Source organism: Arachis ipaensis, chromosome B7 (assembly GCF_059453495.1).
Source record: "Arachis ipaensis isolate K30076 ecotype BB chromosome B7, ASM5945349v1, whole genome shotgun sequence".
Taxonomy (NCBI): Eukaryota; Viridiplantae; Streptophyta; class Magnoliopsida; order Fabales; family Fabaceae; genus Arachis; species Arachis ipaensis.
In genome coordinates this window covers 113091547-113115529 of record NC_142442.1, presented here as the reverse complement: position 1 = coordinate 113115529, position 23983 = coordinate 113091547, and the positions used below count along the sequence as shown (strand labels likewise).

The following is a 23983-nucleotide window of genomic DNA, read 5'->3' as shown; positions in this document are numbered from 1 at the left end:
ATTGGGTGAACCTTTTCAGATTGTGACTCAGCTTTGCTAAAGTCCCCAATTAGAGGTGTCCAGGGTTCTTAAGCACACTCTTCTTTTGCTTTGGACCTTGACTTTAACCGCTCAGTCTCAAGTTTTCATTTGACACCTTCACGCCACAAGCACATGGTTAGGGACAGCTTGGTTTAGCCGCTTAGGCCATGATTTTATTCCTTTAGGCCCTCCTATCCACTGATGCTCAAAGCCTTGGGATCCTTTTTATTACCCTTGCCTTTTGGTTTTAAGAGTTATTGGCTTTTTGCTCTTGCCTCTTGGTTTTAAGAGCTTTTGGCTTTTTCTGCTTGCTTTTTCTCTTTTTTTATTATTTTATTATTTTTTTTGCCTATATTTTTTTTTCTCTTTTTTTTTCTGCAAGCTTTGTTCTTTGCTGCTTTTTCTTGCTTCAAGAATCATTTTTATGATTTTTCAGATTATCAAATAACATGTCTCCTTGTCATCATTCTTTCAAGAGCCAACATATTTAACATTCTTAAACAACAACTTCAAAAGACATATGCACTGTTCAAGCATTCATTCAGAAAACAAGAAGCATTGTCACCACATTAATATAATTAAACTAAGTTCAAGGATAAATTCAAAACTCATGTACTTCTTGTTCTTTTGAATTAAAACAGTTTTCATTTAAGAGAGGTGATGGATTCATAGGACATTCATAACTTTAAGACAAAGTTACTAAATACTAATGATCATGTAATGAAGACACAAACATGGATAAGAACTTAACATAGAGAAAACGAAAAACAGAAAATAAGAACAAGGAATGAGTCCACCTTAGTGATGGTGTCGTTTCCTTCTTGAGGAACCAATGATGTCCTTGAGCTCTTCTATGTCTCTTCCTTGTCTTTGTTGCTCCTCCCTCATTGCTTTTTGATCTTCTCTTATTTCATGAAGGATGATGGAGTGCTCTTGATGTTCCACCCTTAATTATCCCATGTTGGAACTTAATTCTCCTAGGGAGGTGTTGATTTTCTCCCAATAGTTTTGTGGAGGAAAATGCATTTGAGGCATCTCCGGGATCTCATGGTGATGAGCTTCATGTGTCTCTTGAGATCCATGAATGGGCTCTCTTGCTTGCTCCATCCTTTTCTTAGTGATGGGCTTCTCTTCCTCAATGGGAATGTCTCTTTCTATGAAAGCTCCAGCTGAGTAACATAGATGGCAAATAAGATGAGGAAAAGCTAGCCTTGCCCCAGGAGAGGGCTTTTCAGCTATTTTGTAGAATTCAAGGGAGATGACTTCATGAACTTCTACTTCCTCTCCAATCATGATGCTATGGATCATAATGGCCCGATCCACAGTAACTTTAGATCGGTTGCTAGTGGGGATGATGGAGCGTTGGATGAATTCCAACCATCCTCTAGCTACAGGCTTGAGGTCCAGTTTTCTTAATTGAACCGGCTTGCCTTTGGAGTCAATCTTCCATTGAGCTCCTTCCACACATATGTCCATGAGGACTTGGTCCAACCTTTGATTAAAGTTGACCCTTCTAGTGTAGGGGCGTGCATCTCCTTGCATCATAGGCAAGTTAAACGCCAATCTCATATTCTCCGGACTAAAATCTAAGTATTTTCCCCGAACCATTGTAATATAATTCTTTGGGTTTGGGTTCTTACTTTGATCATGGTTCCTAGTGATCCATGCATTGGCATATAACTCTTGAACCATTAGGATGCCGACTTGTTGGATGGGGTTTGTTAGAACTTCCCAACCTCTTCTTTGGATTTCATGTCGGATCTCCGGATACTCATTCTTCTTGAGCTTGAAAGGGACCTCGGGGATCACCTTCTTCTTGGCCACAACATCATAGAAGTGGTCTTGATGAGCTTTGGAGATGAATCTTTCCATCTCCCATGACTCGGAGGTGGAAGCTTTTGTCTTCCCTTTCCCTTTTCTAGAGGATTCTCCAGTCTTAGGTACCATCAATGGTAATGGAAAAACAAAAAGCTTATGCTTTTACCACACCAAACTTAAAATATTGCTCGCCCTCGAGCAAGAGAAGAAAGAATAGATGAAAAAGAAGAAGAAATGGAGGAGAGGGAGAGAGATGTGTTTCGGCCAAGAAGGGGAAGAGAGGGTTGTGTTGTGTGAAAATGAGGAGGAATGGAGGGCTATATATAGGGAAGGGAGGGGGTAAGGTTTCGGCCATATAGGGTGGGTTTGGGTGGGAAATTGATTTTGAATTTTGAAGGTAGGTGGTGTTTATGAGGTAGGTTTATGGGGGAAGAGTGGATGGATGTGAGTGGTGAAGTGGTGATAGGGAAGAGAGATTGAGGTGATTGGTGAAGAGTTTTGGGGAAGAGTGTTTATGGGATTGTGTGAAAGAGGGGTGAGAAGAAGTGAGTGGAGGTAGGTGGGGATCCTGTGGGGTCCACAGATCCTGAGGTGTTCAAGGATTTACAACCTTGCACCAAATTAGGCATGCAAAATGCCCTTGCACACAACTCTGGGCGTTCAGCGCCAGATTGGTGCTTGTTCTGGGCGTTGAACGCCCATTTGTTGCCCATTTCTGGCGTTGAACGCCAGAACCATGCTTGTTCTGGGCGTTCAGTGCCAGCTCTTCTCCAGGGTGCAATTCTAGCATTCAAACGCCCAGATGTTGCCCATTTTGGGCGTTCAGCGCCAGAACCATGCTCTGTTCTGGCGTTGAACGCCAGCCAGATGCTTCTTACTGGCGTTTAAATGCCAGTAAGGTCTTCCTCCAGGGTGTGATTTTTCTTCTGTTGTTTTTTATTCCATTTTCAATTTTTATATTTATTTTGTGACTCTACATGATCATGGACCTAATAAAACATGAAAGAACAAGAAAAATAGAATTAGATAAATAAAAATTGGGTTGCCTCCCAACAAGCGCCTCTTTAATGTCAATAGCTTGACAGTGGGCTCTCATGGAGCCTCACAGATGTTCAGAGCATTGTTGAGACTTTCCAACACCAAACTTAGAGTTTGGATATGGGAGTTCAACACCAAACTTAGAGTTTGGTTGTGGCCTCCCAACACCAAACTTAGAGTTCGACTGTGGGGGCTCTGGTTGACTCTGTTTTGAGAGAAGCTTACTGTGCCTCTTTTCCATGTTTACAGAAGGATAATCTTGAGTTGTAAACACAAGGGAGTCCCCATTCAATTGAAGGACTAATTCATCTCTGTCAACATCAATGACAGCTCTTGTTGTGGCTAGGAAGGGCCTTCCAAGGATGATGAATTCATCCTCATTCTTCCCAGTATCCAAGACTATGAAATTAGCAGGGATGTAAAGGCCTTCAACCTTTACTAACACGTCCTCTACTTGTCCATAAGCCTATTTTCTTGAATTGTCTGCCATCTCTAATGAGATTTTAGCAGCTTGCACCCCATAGATTCCCAGTTTCTCTATTACAGAGAGGGGCATGAGGTTTATCCCTGAACCAAGGTCACATAGAGCCTTTTCAAAGATCATGTTACCTATGGTACAAGGTATTATGAACTTTCCAGGATCCTGTTTCTTCTTAGGCAATCTCAGTTGATCCAGATCACTTAGTTCATTGGTGAACAAGGGAAGGTCATCTTCCCAAGTCTCAATACCAAATAATTTGGCATTCAGCTTCATGATTGCACCAAGAAACTTGGCAGTTTGCTCATCAGTAACATCCTCATTTTCTTCAGAAGAGGAATACTCATCAGAGCTCATGAATGGCATAAGGAGGTTCAATAGAATCTCTATGGTCTCTAGATGAGTCTCAGATTCCTTTGGTTCCTCAGAGGGAAACTCCTTATTGATCACTGGACGTCCCAGGAGGTCTTCCTCACTGGGATTCACGTCCTCAACCTCCCTTATAGGTTCGGCCATGGTGGTTATGTCAATGGCCTTGCACTCTCCTTTTGGATTTTCTTCTGTATTGCTTGGGAGAGTACTAGGAGGGATTTCAGTGATCCTTTTACTCAGCTGGCCCACTTGTACTTCCAAATTTCTAATGGAGGATCTTGTTTCATTCATGAAACTCACAGTGGCCTTAGATAGATCAGAGATTAAATTTGCTAAGCTAGATGGATTCTGCTCAGAATTCTCTGTCTGTTGCTGAGTGGATGATGGAAAAGGTTTATTATTGTTAAACCTATTTCTTCCACCATTATTAAAGCCTTGTTGAGGCTTTTGTTGATCCTTCCATGAGAGATTTGGGTGATTTCTCCATGATGGATTATATGTGTTTCCATAAGGTTCACCCATATAATTTACCTCTGCTATTGCAGGGTTTTCAGGATCATAAGCTTCTTCTTCAGAAGATGCCTCTTGAGTACTGTTGGATGCAGCTTGCATTCCATTCAGACTCTGAGAAATCATATTGACTTGCTGAGTCAATATTTTATTCTGAGCCAATATAGCATTTAGAGTATCAATTTCAAGAACTCCCTTCTTCATAGGCATCCCATTATTCACAGGATTCCTTTCAGAAGTGTACATGAACTGGTTATCAGCAACCATGTCAATGAGTTCTTGAGCTTCTGCAGGCATTTTCTTTAGGTGAATGGATCCACCTGCAGAAGTATCCAATGACATCTTAGCTAATTCAGACAGACCATCATAGAATATATCCAGGATGGTCCATTCTGAAAGCATGTCAGAAGGACAATTTTTGGTCAGTCCTTTGTATCTCTCCCAAGCTTCATAGAGGGATTCACCTTCTTTCTGTCTGAAGGTCTGAACATCCACTCTAAGCTTACTCAGCTTTTGAGGAGGAAAGAACTTGGCTAAGAAAGCATTGACCAGCTTATCCCAAGAGTTCAGGCTATCCTTAGGTTGAGAGTCCAACCATATTCTAGCTCTGTCTCTTACAGCAAAAGGGAAAAGCATGAGCCTGTAGACTTCAGGATCTACTCCATTAGTCTTAATAGTATCACATATCTGCAAGAATTCAGTTAAGAACTGAAAAGGATCTTCAGATGGAAGCCCATGGAACTTGCAGTTCTGCTGCATCAGAGAAACTAATTGAGGTTTTAGCTCAAAATTGTTTGCTCCAATGGCAGGAATGGAGATGCTTCTTCCATGTAAATTGGAATTAGGTGCAGTAAAGTCACCAACCATTCTCCTTGCATTATTATTATTTTCGGCTGCCATCTCCTCTTCTTGTTCGAAAATTTCTAAAAGGTTGTCTCTGGACTGTTGTATTTTAGCTTCTCTTAGTTTCCTTTTCAGAGTCCTTTCAGGTTCTGGATCTGCTTCAACAAGAATATTCTTGTCTTTGCTCCTGCTCATATGAAAAAGAGGGACAGAAAAATAATAATAATAATAGGGATCCTTTTTACCACAGTATAGAGGTCCCTGTGTGAATAGAAGAAAAGAAGAAGAGAAAATCTGAACTCAGAGAGAGAGAGAGGGGGTTCGGATTTTTGGTGAGTGAGGAAGAGATGTTAGTAAATAAATAAACAAATAGAAGAAGATGAGAGGGGGAAGTGAATTTTCGAAAATAATTTTTGAAAAAAGAGTTAGTGGTTTTCGAAAATAGTTTTTGAAAAAGGTTAGTAATTTTTTTGAAATTTTAAAATCAAAAGTTAAAATAATTAGTTAATTAAAAAGAAATTTTGAAAAAGAGGGAAGATATTTTCGAAAATTAGAGAGAGAGGGAGTTAGTTAGGTAGTTTTGAAAAAGATAAGAAACAAACAAAAATTTAGTTAGTTAGTTGAAACAAATTTGAAAATAGATAAGAGGATAAGAAGTTAGAAAGGATATTTTAAAATCAAATTTTGAAAAAGATAAGATAAAGAGATATTTTTGAAAAGATATGATTGAAATTAGTTTTGAAAAAGATTTGATTTTTAAAATCACAATTAATGACTTGATTCACAAGAAATCACAAGATATGATTCTAGAACTCAAAGTTTGAATCTTTCTTAACAAGTAAGTAACAAACTTGAAATTTTTTGAATCAAAACATTAATTGATGATGTTATTTTCGAAAATTAGGAGATAAAGATAAGAAAAAGATTTTTGAAAAAGATTTTTTTAAAATTTTCGAAAATAACTAAGAAAAATGAAAAAGATTTGATTTTTGAAAAAGATTTTGAAAAAGATAAGATTTTTTTTAAATTGAAAATTTGATTTGACTCATAAGAAACAACTAGATTTTTTTTTAAAAAAAGTTTTGAAAAAGTCAACTCAAATTTTCGAAATTTATGAGTGAAAAAGGGAAGATATTTTTTTTTATTTTTGAATTTTTAATGATGAGAGAGAAAAACATGAAAATGATGCAATGCATGAAAATTTTGGATCAAAACAATGAATGCATGCAAGAATGCTATGAATGTCAAGATGAACACCAAGAACATTATGAAGATCATGATGAACATTAAGAACATATTTTTGAAAATTTTATATGCAAAGAAAACATGCAAGACACCAAACTTAGAAATCTTTCATGTTTAGACACTATGAATGCAAAAATGCACATGAAAAACAAGAAAAGATGCAAAACAAGAAAACATCAAGATCAAACAAGAAGACTTACCAAGAACAACTTGAAGATCATGAATGCATGAATTTTTCGAAAAAATGCAAGATGAACATGCAATTGACACCAAACTTTAAATCTGACTCAAGACTCAAACAAGAAATACAAAATAATTTTTTTTTTATTTTTATGATTTTATGAATTTTTTTGTATTTTCTTTTAATTAATTTTTTTTTCAAAAATCATTTTGAAAAAGAAAAATAAGGATTCCAAAATTTTTAATATGAATTCCAAGAATCTTATGCTCTTTAAACTAAAGCTCCAATCACAGGGTCAGGCATGGCTTAATAGCCAGCCAAGCTTTAGTATGTAACTCAGACATGACACGCCTGACATTCCCTATTCAGAAGAATTAGACATGGCTTTACAGCCAGCCAGGCTTCAACATGCTTCATGAAACACTAGAATTCATTCTTAAAAATTCTGAAGAAAAATATATTTTTGAAAACATTTTTATTTTAAAATTTTTTATTTAAAAACAAAGGATAAATTTTTGAGAGATTTTTGAAATTTTTTTTTAAAACTTTTTGAAAATAAGAAGAAAATTACCCAATCTAAGCAACAAGATGAACCGTCAGTTGTCCAAACTCGAACAATCCCCAGCAACGGCGCCAAAAACTTGGTGGACGAAATTGTGATCTCAGGCAACGGCGCCAGAAACTCTGTACGCACGTCTTAATAAATCGATTTTCATTCACAACTTCGATACAACTAACCAGCAAGTGCACTGGGTCGTCCAAGTAATAAACCTTATGTGAGTAAGGGTCGATCCCACGGAGATTGTTGGTATGAAGCAAGCTATGGTCACCTTGTAAATCTCAGTCAGGCGGATATAAAATAGTTATGGAGTTTTCGAACATAAATAATAAATAGATAGAAAATAAGGATAGAAACACTTATGTACATCATTGGTGAGAATTTCAGATAAGTGTATAGAGATGCTTTCGTTCCTCTGAACCTCTACTTTCCTGTTGCCTTCATCCAATCAGTCTTACTCCTTTCCATGGCTGGCTTTATGTAAGGACATCACCGTTGTCAATTGCTACTTTTTATCCTCTCTGGAAAATGGTTTGATGCGCTGTCACTGCATGGCTAATCATCTGGAGGCATCACCCTTGTCAATGGCTGCATCCCATCCTCTTGTGAAAATGGTCCAAATGCTCTGTCACAGCACGGCTAATCATCTGAGGTTCTCGATCATACTGGAATAGGATTCACCCTCCTTTTGAGTCTGTCACTACGCCCAGCACCCGCGAGTTTGAAGTTCATCACAGTCATTCAATCCCAGAGTCCTACTCGGAATACCACAGACAAGGTTTAGACTTTCCGAACTCTCATGAATGCCGCCATCAATCTAGCTTATACCACGAAGATTCTGATTAAGAGATCCAAGAGATACTCATTCAATCTAGGGTAGAACGGAAGTGGTTGTCAGGCACGCGTTCATAGGGAATGATGATGATTGTCACGTTCATCACATTCATGTTGAAGTGCGAATGAATATCTTAGAAGTGGAATAAGTTGAATTGAATAGAAAAACAGTAGTACTTTGCATTAATCTTTGAGGAACAGCAGAGCTCCACACCTTAATCTATGGAGTGCAGAAACTCTACCGTATGAAAATACATAAGTGATAATGGTCCAGGCATGGCCGAATGGCCAGCCCCCAAAACGTGATCAAAGATGATCCGAAGATCATAAGATGTCTAATACAATAGTAAAAAGTCCTATTTATACTAAACTAGTTACTAGGGTTTACAGAAGTAAGTAATTGATGCATAAATCCACTTCTGGGGCCCACTTGGTGTGTGCTTGGGCTGAGCTTGAATGTTACACGTGCAGAGGCTTTTTCTGGACTTGAACGCCAGGTTGTAACGTATTTCTGGCGTTCAACTCTGGTTTGTGACTTGTTTCTGGCATTTAACTCCAGAAAGCAGCGTAGAACTGGCGTTCAACGCCCTTTTACGTCATCTAAACTCGGCCAAAGTATGGACTATTAAACATTACTGGAAAGCCCTGGATGTCTACTTTCCAACGCAATTGGAAGCGCGCCATTTTGAGTTCTTTAGCTCCAGAAAATCCACTTTGAGTGCAGGGAGGTCAGAATCCAACAGCATCAGCAGTCCTTCTTCAACCTCTGAATTTGATTTTTGCTCAAGTCCCTCAATTTCAGCCAGAAAATACCTGAAATCACAGAAAAACACACAAACTCATAGTAAAGTCCAAAAATGTGAATTTAACATAAAAACTAATGAAAACATCCCTAAAAGTAACTAGATTCTACTAAAAACATACTAAAAACAATGCCAAAAAGCGTATAAATTATCCGCTCATCAATGATGAAGAGGAAAATAGGTTTGGAAATAAAGGCACCAGAAGAGCGCAGCTGATTGATTGATTGGAGATCTTGAATTTGAGACTGTAACGAGAAATCTCTAACCTGGATGAACGGTGGGGAAGCAAAGTCCCAAGAAACAGAGCTTCTACACAACGTTTCATAGGGCAAAGGAAAGAAAATTAGGAGAAGAAGGCAAAGGTCCTAGGGTTCGAAGTAATGATTACCTGTTCAACCAAATCCGTAAAGAAAGGAGGTTGCGTGAGCGAATCGGTAAAAGGGACAATTGACGGCGGAATCACAGAGGAGCACATGAACCCTTGAAGAGGAGATGCCACACTGGAGGAGAGCGTCCACCTGAAATTGGAGCCGGCCTGGAACGCGAGGAGCTCTCCACATCGGAGATAAATCCACGTGAATTCTATATTTAATAGATAATGTATTAATTATGTAATTATTACAAAAAAGTATAAGACATTTTAAATTTTAATTATAATTCCAGAATACTATTAATATATTACATGGCTAGTTTATATTTATATTATTAATTTATTAATTTTATAATAATAAAAATTAATGTTATAAAAACATTGTATCAATTTTTTTAAAATAAATAAGTCTTTAACAATAGATCCTTGACCAATTTGATATAAAAATGATATTATTTTGTTTAAATGAATATAAACAAATAAATCCATCACCAATTTGACTTTGAGATAAATAGATACCTATTAATTCTATGTTGATATTTAATATCCAACTCAGTATGTTAAAGTAACACATCAACGATTTCTGTTAACAAATGATGGTGGTACATGAATTACTGACAAAAAAATTGTATTGTCTCATATAGATCAAAGAAAGAGGTTAAAGTGAATTATTTTTTTTTGTTAGTGATCACGTTGTCATTTGGAAAAAAAAAGACAAGGACCAAATTAATATTTTATTTTTTTAATTGATAATTTTAAAATATATTTCTAAGATACAAGTTAGTTAAAAATCATAATGAAATTTAATTACCCATAATATCTAAAAATAGGATTTACTATTGGATTTTTTTTAAATTAAAAGAATATTATTTTTCATTGTAGAATGGCCCTCATCTATTGATGTAATCACGAACAGGATGTCTATTAATATTGAGATTTAGCTAATATGCCACGTTTTATAGGGTAATGGTTATATTCCCACATGACAGATAAAAAAGTGTGAGACTATCTCTATCTCTCGACCAACGCAAAGATTAAAGCTTAATTATAGTCCCACTCAACTATGTAGGCCACATGCTCGAAATTAATCTGTTTGAAGTGTATATTGGTATGTTTGTTGGGTCTCGCTAGTAAATTCTGACGCGTCTGTAACACCCTATTAGGCTTAAAAAATAAAATTTATGTCAAATTCATATTCAATATAGTGCATATTTTGTATTAATTAAAGACATAACTTAAATATTATACCAGTTGGCCAAGTCTACCAGCAATATGCTCTACTTAGTCTAATCTATAGAGAATGTCCTCGTAACCAAACAAATTTGGCTCTATCAAAATAGCCAAATTAAAATATTTATAAAATTAATATCAATAATTTTCAACTTATATATATATATATATATATATATATATATATATATATATATATATATATATTATAACAAACAATAACACTAAATACTGACATAATTAAAAAATAAAAAAAAATATCAATAATTCATATAATAACTCTAAATAATTAACAATGAAAACTACAAAAATTTACTCCAAATACTTAAATAATTAATATCAATAACTCCAAATAATTTTAATAAAAAAATTAAAACATATTAAATCTACACTCACTTATCTAATACACTATTTTAAATAATTAATAAAATATCTCTAATACTTACCGCTAATTTCTAAATAACTTATTCTATATAATTATCTTTATATTTCTAAATACTTAACTCTAAATAATTATCTCTATATTTCTTAATCATTAACTCAATAATTATCTCTGTATTTTTAAATCATTAACTCAAAATAATTATCACTGTATTTCTAAATAATTAATTTTAAACTATGAAACACAAATACTTTGTTGAATTACCATATTCACATATTGGACACATTTTAAACACGACACATATCAATATTTGTCCAACACGTGTATTTTTGGTGTCCAACTGTATTTTAATAAAAGATAAAAAAAATTTTTAGACATGTTTAGACACATTTAAATACAATCACGTGTCAATATATTAGTTCAACCTTATTCTTAATATATATTCTTGAGATGGTTTTGGAAATAGTGTATATTATTATTATTAAAATAAAAATATTTTAAATACTTTATATAAATAAAAACTATTAAAAACTGTTAAAAAATTAATTTATATTTTAATATCAATAAAATATCAAAATATCATTATAATTTAACTAAAAAATACTTTATATTTTATATATATGTCGTCTTATTGTGTTTTATAAGAATTTAAAATTTGGTTGTCTGCATTTCTCGTGTCTTGTGTCGTGTTGTGTCTCGTATACGTATCAATATCATAGACTCTATATAATTATCTCTATGTTTTTAAATAATTAAATCTAAATAATTATCTTGATATTAATACTTAATACTAATTTTTATAAAATATTTATTTTAAATTTAAAAAATAAATAAATTACATAATAAGAAGATAACTTGAAAAAAATAATAATTAAAAAAATTACTTGAAAGTTGATGAGAGATGAGATGAGAGGAGAGGAGAGGAGGAACAGAGTAAAAAGAGAGAGTGTGTGTAACAATAGGAAGAGAGGAGGTTTTTATTTTATTTTATTGGAGTGAAAAATTAGAGAGAACCATAACGTTTAAATAGTTGGAGAACTCACATGAAGTTTGTCGAATTAGTGGACAAATTTGTTGTTTGCAAAAACTTTGTTGTTTGGCTGGGTGAACTTTTTTCTCCATCCACAAAGTTGTTGATGTATTGAATGAACTTATTGCTGCATAAAATTTAATGAATCTCTAAAAATTAAGATGAAAACATTTTTTGTAAAAAATAAATTTTTTTATTTTATCTTAGAAAAAAAATTTTACTATTAGGAATGAATAGTGTACTAAAATTTTTTATGGTTGAGTACCGTGTGTAATTTAACTATATTGAATTTATACTTTTTTTTTTATGAAAATGTGTAATTTGTTGGTCCTATTACTTTATAAGAAAATTAAAAAAAAACTAATATTAAATCAGAGAGTTTTTTTTTTGTTTATTATGATTTTTTATTTTAAAGTTTATAAATCGTATGATACAATTTTTATCGTTAGAAATTAGAAGATTTGATTTTTTTATAAATAAAAAAAATTGATTTTTACACTTTAAATCAAATAATACCACATTTAAATTAATATTCTTTGGATCCATAATCATAAAAAAAATATTATTCTCATTCCAATATAAAAAATAATTTCGGTGAGTAGTGACTACGACTACTTTGAATCAAGCCTAGGATACTAGTGTCTAGTATAGCATCTGTTGCCACGAATTCTGTGTTTGCGAACACCAGTACCAAGTACCAACACGGCATCATCCTACCTGAGCTGGTTATATGATTTTATACTTATATTTGTGGTTACAATTTAAATAAGAAAAATAAGAATAATAAAAAAAATATTTTGTTACACATACAAACAAAATATCTTTCCAACATGTAAAAAATTGAATGAGTTTAAATTTTTATCTATTAAGATATTTTTCTATAAAAAATATTTTTATCTATTAAGATATTTTTCTATAAAAAATATTGGTAATATTTTTTTATAAAATTTTTTTAGATTAATAGTTAAATTCATTTCTGAAAGATCACTAATTTTTCAATTGGTTTTGAAAGATTAAGTTAGTCATATTAGTTTCTAAAAAATAAAGCATAAGTCAAATTGATCTTTCTCTTAGTTAGATTATGATGTGGTAAGTTAATGACATGTGTCACAAGATAATTTATTGATATGTCAAGTCAGTAATACGTGGCATGCCGTGTATGCCATGTATTATCTGACATGTCATAAATTTATTTAAAATCAAATTAGTCGTTGAAAATACACACGTAAGTCATTTTTATACCTAAAATTTTAAAATTGATCAAATTAAACCTTATATATGTAATAACTCAAAAAAAAACTGAGAAAGATATGCAAATAAATAAAAATGGTAAAGTATATTTTTTGTTCCTGAAGTTTTACAAAAGTTTCAAAAATACCCTAAGTTTTATTTTGTTTCAATTTTGTCTTAAAAGTTTTCGATTTGCATCAAATATACTTCTGACAGCTAATTTTTCAAAAAATTTAAGATCAATTCAACAACAATTTCATAAGAACAACCCTCAATACAAGCAAATCAAGCATAATTTTCATGCATTATTGTTAGATTGGTCTTAAATTTTTTTTGAAAATTTAGCCGTCGAGGGTATATTTGATGCAAATCGAAAATTTTTGGGACAAAATTGAAACAAAATAAAACTTAGGGATATTTTTGAAACTTTTATTAAACTTTAGGGACAAAAAATATACTTTATCCTAAATAAAAATTATGGGCCACACTTGTTTTTTTTTTCCTAACCCTAATCACACACAAACACTTTCTCTCAACCTTCAGTCCCTCACTAGCCGTCACTCATAACTAAAGAAAGAATGGAACAAGAAGATAGGGAGGAATGAGGAAAGAACATGGGGAGAAGAGGAAAGAAAGGAAGGAAAAGGAGAGGAAGACGGCGCCGGTGAAGAAAAAACCGCTGAGCTACCGTAGCTGAGAAGAGGAAACAACGAGAGACAGAAAGAGAGGGTTTGAGCTCGATGGTGAAGAAGGGAGGTACCGCTGTGTTGTCGGAGCACGTCGTTGCTGGCGCTCTATTGTCGAAGTCGCTGCCAGAAGCCCTAGCCTTGCCATCCCCTAATATGATCGCTGCAGCTGCCCGGAAGGGTGGTGGTTGCTGCACCTCTGTTGTCATTGTCGTGTGTTGTTGCTGCTGCTTGTTTTGGGTCGCTGTATTTTATTCTACCTTGCTTCCGTGCCTTATTTGGGGCTATTCTCCCATGTTAAAACTGCCACTTGAGTTCAACCCTTCACAATCATACTTTCAACTATTTTTCATATTTCCATATTCAACCCTTTCAACTATTTTCCATATTTCCATACTCAAAATTTAAGCCCAAAAGCCTTAAAATGGTGTTATAGAAGCTTACGATCTTGTTAGGAAGGAGAAATAGTTGAAAACAAAGTTAAATTTGTTAAACAGGGCGTGTGCGTCCGCACAGGGGTGTGCGTGCACATGCCCAGGAAGATTTTGAAAGTGTGCGTACACATAGAAGTGTGCATACACACAGGTACTAAAATTTACAAGCCTGTTCACTCGCACAAGCTATGCGAGCGCCCCAACAGACGACCCTTCCCGACTTGTGCGTGCGCACATGTCGTAATTCTTCATTGATGTGCACGCGCACAAGCTGTGCTAACGCTACAAGCAGAGAGCCTTTTCTGTGTGTACGCACAGGTTTGTGCATCCGCATAGAATAAGATTTTTGCAGGGTTGTGCGTGTGCACAAGGCTGTGCGTGCGCACATATCAGAAATCCTGAAATTCTGCATCTTTGCAAAATTTTAGATTTTCAACACCAACTTTGAATGATCATAACTTCCTCTACAGAATTTCAAATTTGGCAAACTTTATATCAAATTAAAGGGTTTTCAATAAGCATTCATTCTAAATAAATTTCAATCAATTTTGAAAACCAAGGAAAAAGTTATGATCAGACAAAGTTCATTAAAAATCAACTTTTACCCAAGTTCCCAATTTACCAATTCTTCCAATTATCATATCTCAAACCAACCAAAACAATACCAAATTCCCCTCTACAACACAATTTACCCACTTGGGTCACTTTTCACAATTAATACCAATCTTTCCATCCTACTTCATCATTCTCAACCTTAATAATCAAATATATATAACATTCCAAACACATATCCACTAATCATCATTTATCACCATCAATCTTCATCATCACTCAACCATGCTTCATATTATTAATAAAAAATGTTCAATCATCCAAATCCATTATATCTCAACATCATCATTGAACCATATCAACGATACCAATTTATTGTACACCATCAACCAACCAATCATCAACAACATATAAAATTTCAAACCTATCTTATGGGTCACTAGCCTAAGTGTCCATGAATATTATATACTACAAAGAGAAAATCAAAACCATACCTTGGCCGATTACCAATATGAACCAAATGAGCTTTCAACCAAAATCCAACCACCAATGTAACTCCAACAAGCTCCAAACTCACAATAATCAAGCTATATACATATAAATCACCACAAAATCAACCTAGGGCTCAACATAAATCAAAAGTTCACAAGAGTTCAGAGCCTCTTACCTTTCCCAACAGATTTGGATGTCAAAACCCAAGGCTAAGCAAGGATTAGAGTGAACCTAAACACCAAGAATCACAAAAACTCACTTAATTCCAAGCCCTAGATACCCAAAATTTTGAGGAGAAGAACTGAGAGGGATTCGAGTTTTTCTTACCATTTTCTTGGGTGAGTTTTTTAGAGCTTGTCACAAGGAACGCGTAGCCGCTGACGGCATGCAAATCGGAGCACCGTAGCTCAAGATATTAGCTAGAAAAGAAGAGGATGAATAGTGCTCTTGGGGTTTCTCTTCTTCTTCTTCTTCTCTTCAGCAATGTGTGGGTGTATTTGAGTGTGTTATGAGTGATTGGATTCATTAATGAACCCTTATATATGTTAGGCTTGGGCCCAACTTGGGTCCGGTCCAACTCGTTAGCGTTTTTAGCACGTTTGGCCCAACTTCGGGCCAAACCTTTAAAATTAACGCCCGGTTTTTCATCTCTAATATTTTTCTAATGTTTTCGGCTGTTTTCACTGCTTCTCGTGCAGCACCGAGCAGACTTGAACTGGTTCAACCGGTTCGACTGTCAGTTCGCAATTTTTTACGGTTTTTGCAGAAAACACATTTTCTGACTCGGAAGGACCTATTGAGTCCAAAAATCATATTTAAATCCCCAAATTCTCATCCTAAATTTCTGGAATTTAATTTGGGAATTTAAATGATTTGATTCGTGAAAACTCGGGTTCTTACATCCTCCCCTCCTTAAAAATATTTTCGCCCTCGAAAAGCCGAATCACGCAATGTAACTCCACGAAGCGTCCTACTTTCGACATTTCCAACGCAACAAGTTGCCAGAGCATCTCGTTCACCATCATCCTATCGCGTCGATGTTCTTTCTCGCCAACTCCTTCATAGAATAGTTCACTCGGATAAGCAGAAAATGAGCGGATCTAGTTAAGCAAACCACGATCACCCAAACCGCATCAAATCCCGACCTAGTCCTCGACAAACTGGTCACAAAATCCATCGCGATTCCTTCCCACTTTCACTGAGGAATCTCAAGAAGCTATAAAATTCCTTCCCACTTCCCTCTGAGCCTCATCTCGGTTCCTCCCGTGGCGACAATCTCTAACCAAATGTCCTGGTGCGCCACTGAAGAACTGAAGATTGATGGTTTAGAAGTTATAGCAAACTCTCGTTGCAAGTATAGTTACTAAACCAAGCAATCAACCTTTCTTACAAACATTTTGGTTGTCACAAGTAACAAACCCCTAAATAAATTGATAACCGAAGTATTTAACCTCGGGTCGTCTTCTCAAGGAACTGCAGGGAAGTATGTTCTTATTATTAGTTATGAAGATTGTAAATTGGGATTTTTAAGATGAGGAACAAGTAATTTAAATTGCAATCAAAATAAGTAAATGACTGTAAAATAAATAAATAACTGTAAAATAAACTTTTGGCAAGGTATGAGAAATTAGAGGTCCTATCCTATCTATCCTTATCAATGATGATGAAAATTGAATCTTAATTCCACTTTGTTAACCTTTACTAAGGCAAAGGACGGTCAAGGGATTAATTGGTTTGATCTTTGGATCCTATTTATTTCCTAAGAAAAGATTGGGATTATTGAAGTTCAATTTAATTAACAAAGATAACAATTATCAATCATGTTTGAGTTTGATAACTCCTGAGTTACTGATTTCTTAACCAAGACCAAAAGGAGAAAAGTAAATCTACTGGAATAAAAATGTCTTCAGATGGGAATAACAATAATGTAAATAAAAGAAAGCAATAATAAACTGAAATACCTCAATTAACATTAATTCAAAGAGTAATCTGTAACATAGAAGAATTCATAAATCAAATTAGAAAAATAAATAAAAGAAACATTGAACCTGTGATGAAGAAGAAATAATCCTAAATCCTAAAACTAAATCCTAAGAGAGAGGAGAGAACCTCTCTCTCTAAAAACTACATCTACTCCTAAAATTGTGAATTATGAGAGCCTGATGATGAATGGATGCATTCCCCCACTTTATAGCCTATAATCTGTGTTTTTCGGGCTGAAAACTGGGTCAAAAGCAGCCCAGAAATCGCTCCCAGCAATTTCTGTTACGTTCAGGTCGCGGGAAGGTGACGCGGAGGCGTCGTCCATGCAGTGGCGTGGATTGAAGTTCACAGATGCGACGCGGGCGCGTCATTCACGCATTCGCGTCGCCTAACTTCGGGGTAGCTATGGCAAATTATATATCCAACGCAACTGGAACCGCGTCGTTTGGACCTCTGTAGCTAAAATTATAGCCGTTTGAGTGCGAAGAGGTTAGGCTGGACAGCTTAGTAGTTTCTCCAACTTCTTGTATTCCTTCCACTTTTGTATGCTTCCTTTCCATCCTCTGAGCCATTCTTGCCCTGTAATCTCTGAAATTACTTAACACACATATCAAGGCATCTAATGGTAATAAGAGAGGATTAAACATAGGGAACTTAAGGCCAAAGAAGCATGTTTTCAATCAAAGCACATAATTAGGAAGGCAAATGTAAAACCATGCAAATAGTATGAATAAGTGGGTAAAGAGTTGATAAAATCCACTCAATTGAGCACAAGATAAATCATAAAATAGTGGTTTATCAACCTCCCCACACTTAAACAATAGCATGTCCTCATGCTAAGCTCAAGAGAAGCTATAAAGGAATGAAGAGGAAAGTAAGAATGTATGAAATGCAACCTATTTATATGAATGCAACTACATGCAAAATGTTTCTACCTACTTAGTTAAAAGTGAACAAATCTTTCAACTGGATTTCACTAATTCAAATCATGAAAATGAAGTACAAATAGACTTGCAAGAAGAAAATAGCTCATGAAAGCAGGGAACAAGGGATTGAGCATTGAACCCTCACCGGTAGTGTATACACTCTAATCACTCAAGTGTTTAGGGTTCGATTCTCTCAATTCTCTACTAACCTTGCTTTCTAAGGCTTGCTCTTTATCTAACAATCAACATAAATTTAATGCACATATACACATATCAAGAGGTCTTTTAAGGGTTGTAATGGGGTTGGGGTCAAGGTAGGATTGTATTTGGTCAAGTGGACTAAAATATGAATCCTTAATTAACTTAAACTTTCCACCTAACTTTAGACAATCCATGTAATCATAATACCACATCTAACTATCCATTAACCATGTTTTCCACATGTTCATGCATTCTAATTTCAAGTACAGTACATATGCATTGCTTTCACCACTTACTTTGGGGCATTTTGTCCCCTTTTTATTATTTGCTTTTTTTTTTCCATCTTTTTTTTTCTTTTTCTATTTTTCTTTTCTTAATAAATTTTTTTTCATCATTTTTTTTTCTTTCTCAATGCATATGATTAAATTATTGAATGCATGAACATGTCTTAAATATTTCATTCACATTTTCATAAAGACATACAATGCCCGATTCTTAAACCAAATATTTCCAAACCAACTTTTCATCACACTTAATTCATAAGCATTCTCACTAGTCTAAGCTAACCAAGGATTCAAATTAAGGATATTATTGTTTTCCGCTTAGAGTAGTGATGAGCTAAAGTAAAGAACAAAGGGTTAAAATAGGCTCAAAGTTGGTTTGTAATGGATAATGAAAAGGTTAAGGCCATATGGATATGTAAGCTCAGTGAAACAAAGGCCTCAATCATATAAGTGCATGCATACATCAAATCATGAAAATATAGAATTAAGCAAGACAAAGATCACAATTTTAAAGAGAAAAATACACACTAAAACAGAATATTGGTTGATGAAATGAAACCAATTTAAATAAGCTCAAAATCTCACTGGTTTTGTGTGTTCGAGCTCTAAACCATGTTCCAGTATAATATTTCTTCAAACAAGTGTAACATTAAATTTTATTCAAATTAGTGAAATACTTTAAAAAGTTTCTTGAAAAAGAAAATATTACTTCAACCAAGTGGTAAAATATGCACAAAATCAAATAAATATGCAATCAATCATGCAAATGCAACAACTAACTACAAAGAAAATTTAAACATTGGTGTTGAGACAAGAAAGTACTAACCCATGGAGATCGGTATCGACCTCCCCACACTTAAAGATTGCACTGTCCTCGGTGCATGCTGAGATGTGCAGGTGGACGGGTTGTTCCAACTGATGCTTTTCTCCAAAGATTGTGCAGATGGACTTGTCTTGTTTCCCTATGTAAATGTCTTCCGGTTCCCTTCCGGGTGGCCATCCTGAAAGAAAAAGGGAAGAAAAGTAACCCAGAAATAAAGATAAGAAAATAAATGAAGTATGGGTGGGTTAATGCCAATTGATAAGGGTCTCATTTACATGGAGGCTTCAACATGTACGTGAGAAAATAATAGAAGCACATGGCATACCAATGGTGCAGAATTTGCAACAATGGGGAAGAGAGTGGGGAAGGAGAGATAATATAAATTCATGACAATGCAAAAGTAATACAGGTATAAAAGATTGGCATTGGCAGATAATTAACGTCATCCCATAGTGTAAAACAAGTTACTAAGCACCGAAGTAAATTCAAGAAAAGATGCAACAGTTGAGTAAGAAAAATTTTTAACATCAATTGAAAAAAATAATAATTTTAGAAAAGAAAATAAAAATATGCACAAAATTAAAATGCAATGAATGAAAGTATGCAAATAAATTAAATAAAATAGAATGGAAGAGAAAGAAAATAAGAAAAGGAAGAAGAAAGAAATAAGAAAAGATAAAAAAATAAGGATTTGGAAAAGAAAAATATAAGATATTTTGGTAGGGTTGGATGATGGGATGAAAAGATCATTATGTGGTTGAAAAGGAAGTGCACTAGAGCTTGAGGGTTGAATATTGGAGGTAGAGGGTTGGTTCATGCGGGATATAAGATTTTGGAGTGTAGAGGTGAGACCAATGATGTTAGAGATGAGTGTATTGTTATCCAATGGAGGTTGGGGTGGATCTATGTATGGCTCATTCGGTTCATAGGGTGGTTGGTATGATGGATGTGGGTTAGGGTCATATGGAGGTAAATGGTGTAAAGGGGCTTGTGAGTTTGGTGGTCCAAAGTCATGTTGAGGAAAGGGTTCATTGGAGGTTGTTGTCGCCAAGACGGGTTGATCAAATCCTTGTGGCTCCTCCCATCTTTGATTGTCCCAACCTTGATGCCTGTTCTCATTGTAATTTCTTCTTCCTGCAACATAATTGTAACCAGACTCATAGCGATGGGGGTGAGAACTCATGACAGCAAATAAAAATTTAAAAACGAAAATAAAAACAAAGTGAAATTAAAAGGTTATTGAAATTTAAATTTTTGAAAATTAAATTTTGAAATTTGAAAATTAAATTTTGAAATCTGAAATTTGAAATTTTGAATTTTAAATTTTTGAAATTTGAATTTTGAAATTTGAGTTTTGAAATTTGAAAAATTTTTAAAATTGAATTTTGAAATTTTTTTTTTTAATTTGAATTTTGAAATTTGATTTTTAAATTTTGAATTTTTGAATTTAATAAGGAAAGAGAAAAACAATAAAATGACAACAAACTTAAAAATTTTTAGATCAAAATGAAGAAAACAACTAAGAACAACTTGAAGATCGAGATGGACACCAAGAAAAAAAATTTTTAAAAATTTTTTATAATTAAATAAAAACCAATAACCTCTTAATTTATGAAAAAAGCAAAAATAAAAACAAATAAACAAGTAAAAAGCAAATATTTACAATAACCAATAATAAGGCACAGGTTTGCAATTCCCCGGCAACGGCGCCATTTTGAAGAACTGAAGATTGATGGTTTAGAAGTTATAGTAAACTCTCGTTGCAAGTATAGTTACTAAACCAAGCAATCAACCTTTCTTACAAACGTTTTGGTTGTCATAAGTAACAAACCCCTAAATAAATTGATAACCGAAGTATTTAACCTCGGGTCGTCTTCTCAAGGAACTGCAGGGATGTATGTTCTTATTATTGGTTATGAAGATTGTAAATTAGGGTTTTTAACATGAGGAACAAGTAATTTAAATTGTAATTAAAATAAGTAAATGACTGTAAAATAAATAAATAACTGTAAAATAAACTTTTGGCAAGGTATGAGAAATTAGAGGTCCTATCCTAGCTATCCTTATCAATGATGATGAAAATTGAATCTTAATTCCACCTTGTTAACCTTTACTAAGGCAAAGGACGGTCAAGGGATTAATTGGTTTGATCTTTGGATCCTATTTATTTCCTAAGAAAAGATTGGGATTATTGAAGTTTAATTTAATTAACAAAGATAACAATTATCAATCATGTTTGAGTTTGATAATTTCTGAGTTACTGATTTCTTAACCAAGACCAAAAGGAGAAAAGTAAATCTACTGGAATAAAAATGTCTTCAGATGGGAATAACAATAATGTAAATAAAAGAAAGCAATAATAAACTGAAATACCTCAATTAACATTAATTCAAAGAGTAATCTGTGACATAGAAGAATTCATAAATCAAATTAGAAAAATAAATAAAAGGAACATTGAACCTGTAATGAAGAAGAAATAATCCTAAATCCTAAAACTAAATCCTAAGAGAGAGGAGAGAACCTCTCTCTCTAAAAACTACATCTACTCCTAAAATTGTGAATTATGAGAGCCTGATGATGAATGGATGCATTCCCCCACTTTATAGCCTCTAATATGTGTTTTCCGGGCTAAAAACTGGGTCAAAAGCAGCCCAAAAATCGCTCCCAATGATTTCTATTACGTTCAGGTCGTGGAAAGGTGACGCGGAGGCGTCGTCCATGCGGTGGCGTGGATTGAAGTTCGCAGATGAAACGCTGGCGCGTCATTCACGTGTTCGCATTGCCTAACTTCGGGGCAGATATAGCAAATTATATATCAAATCGAAGCCCCGGATGTTAGCTTTCCAACGCAACTGAAACCGCGTCGTTTGGATCTCTATATCTAAAATTATAGCCGTTTGAGTGTGAAGAGGTCAGGCTAGACAGCTTAGCAGTTTCTCCAACTTCTTGTATTCCTTCCACTTTTGCATGCTTCCTTTCCATCCTCTGAGCCATTCCTGCCCTGTAATCTCTGAAATCACTTAACACACATATCAAGGCATCTAATGGTAATAAGAGAGGATTAAACATAGGGAACTTAAGGCCAAAGAAGCATGTTTTCAATCAAAGCACATAATTAGGAAGGCAAATGTAAAACCATGCAAATAGTATGTGGGTAAAGAGTTGATAAAATCCACTCAATTGAGCACAAGATAAACTATAAAATAGTGGTTTATCAGCCACACTTGTAATATAGCTTCTTACCCAACTGGCATGGCTTATTCGGATGGTAGTTCCCACACTCCTGACATTTTATAGTAGGGGAGTAAGCTCTTGACTGCTTTCCTTCATCATATCTCTTGAAGTTTCGTCCCCTTGGTCCAAGGTAATCATTGCGTTCCCTACTAGTATTTCCCCCAAGAGTGTCTTTTGACGAGGCTATCGTCTTCGGATGTTCTTCAACAACCCTCACCTTGTCCACCAATTCAAAGAATCTCCTAATCTCCAATGGAGCCATAACACGTCTGATATCTTCTCTCAGCCCTACTTCATATTTGACGCATTTCCATCCCTCATAGGACCCAGAAGTACCCTGACTTATTCTCGAGAACCTACAGAGTTCCTCGAACTTGCTGTTGTATTCTGCTATAGTCGTGGACCCTTGCTTCAGCTGTAAGAGCTCCAATTCTCTGGCCTCCCTTAATGACTCAAGAAAGTACTTCTTATAGAAAGCTTCCTCGAATAACGCCCATGTAATTTTCACATTCTGTTGGTGTAGTAGTCGGCGCTCTTCTTGCCACCATTGTTGAGCTTCTCCCACTAGTTGATAAGTCGCATGCTCTACGAACTGGTCATAGGGTACATGTTGAGGTAGTAATGCACGCTCCAAAGCTTGGAACCAGTTGTCTGCTTCATTATGGTTTGTCGAACCATTGAAAACCGGCGGGCCAGCTTTCCAAAAAGCAGCTAGAGTTCTTGGAACACCTCTCAAGCTGTCCTCAGCACCTTCTCCATTTTCGTTTCTGCTTCCGGCCGGTTGAGCTAACCTCTGCACAACTTGCAGAGTCGTAGCAGCATTGGCTTCCATGGTGTTCGCCAAATTCGCCATTGCCGCCATGAACTCGGCATGGCTATCAGCCGATTGCTCATTCCTACTCTCTCTTGAACGTGCTCGACCTCGTCCGCGAGTGGCCATTGGGTTTCCTGTCTACACCAAACAATCGATATCGAGGTGATCAGTCCCAATATCAAAAGCCTAGTGCTTCAATTATCCCCAAACAGGCACTCACAAACAAGCATGCTATGCAATATCAAGCAGATAACCTAATAGCATCAAAGAAAAAGACACACAGAGTGTGCAATGAAGCACAATCGGTCCATCCCTTAGGCTCACGAGGACGAACCGCTCTGATACCACTAAATGTAACACCCCAATTAGTCTAAGCTTTACCTCGTGTCACAAAGCAAAGATTAATCAAGGATTACGACAGTTCTAAGCTCATACATATGATATATAGAAGGAATAATATTATCTAGAAGCCTAATGAAGGATAGAGTTCAAAAATAGGATTTAAAAGTGCAAAACGAACTAACAAAGCGTCTAACTTAAAGCACAAGAAATTGATGTGATATAAACAAAAATAATAGTAGAATCGTGTAATATCATAAGAAACTAGCCA

The 23983-nt window shown here is 35.0% G+C and overlaps 1 protein-coding gene and 1 non-coding gene across 2 annotated transcripts; one reads left to right on the top strand and one right to left on the bottom strand.

Moving 5' to 3' along the window:
• The first annotated feature begins 4633 nt into the window (after nucleotides 1–4633).
• On the top strand, nucleotides 4634–4741 carry LOC148553764 (small nucleolar RNA R71). Its single transcript, XR_015892679.1, has one exon. It is a non-coding gene; the product is annotated as a small nucleolar RNA R71 (small nucleolar RNA).
• A 17798-nt stretch (nucleotides 4742–22539) lies between these two features.
• Nucleotides 22540–23499, bottom strand: LOC107607479 (uncharacterized). The gene has a single exon (XM_016309428.1). The coding sequence runs from the start codon at nucleotides 23497–23499 to the stop codon at nucleotides 22540–22542; it is 960 nt and encodes a 319-aa protein (XP_016164914.1).
• Nucleotides 23500–23983: the final 484 nt, after the last annotated feature.

What these genes read in the sequence shown, in the direction of transcription:
- LOC107607479 (XM_016309428.1), bottom strand. Translation starts at nt 23,499, where the DNA reads ATGGCCACTCGCGGACGAGGTCGAGCACGTTCAAGAGAGAGTAGGAAT.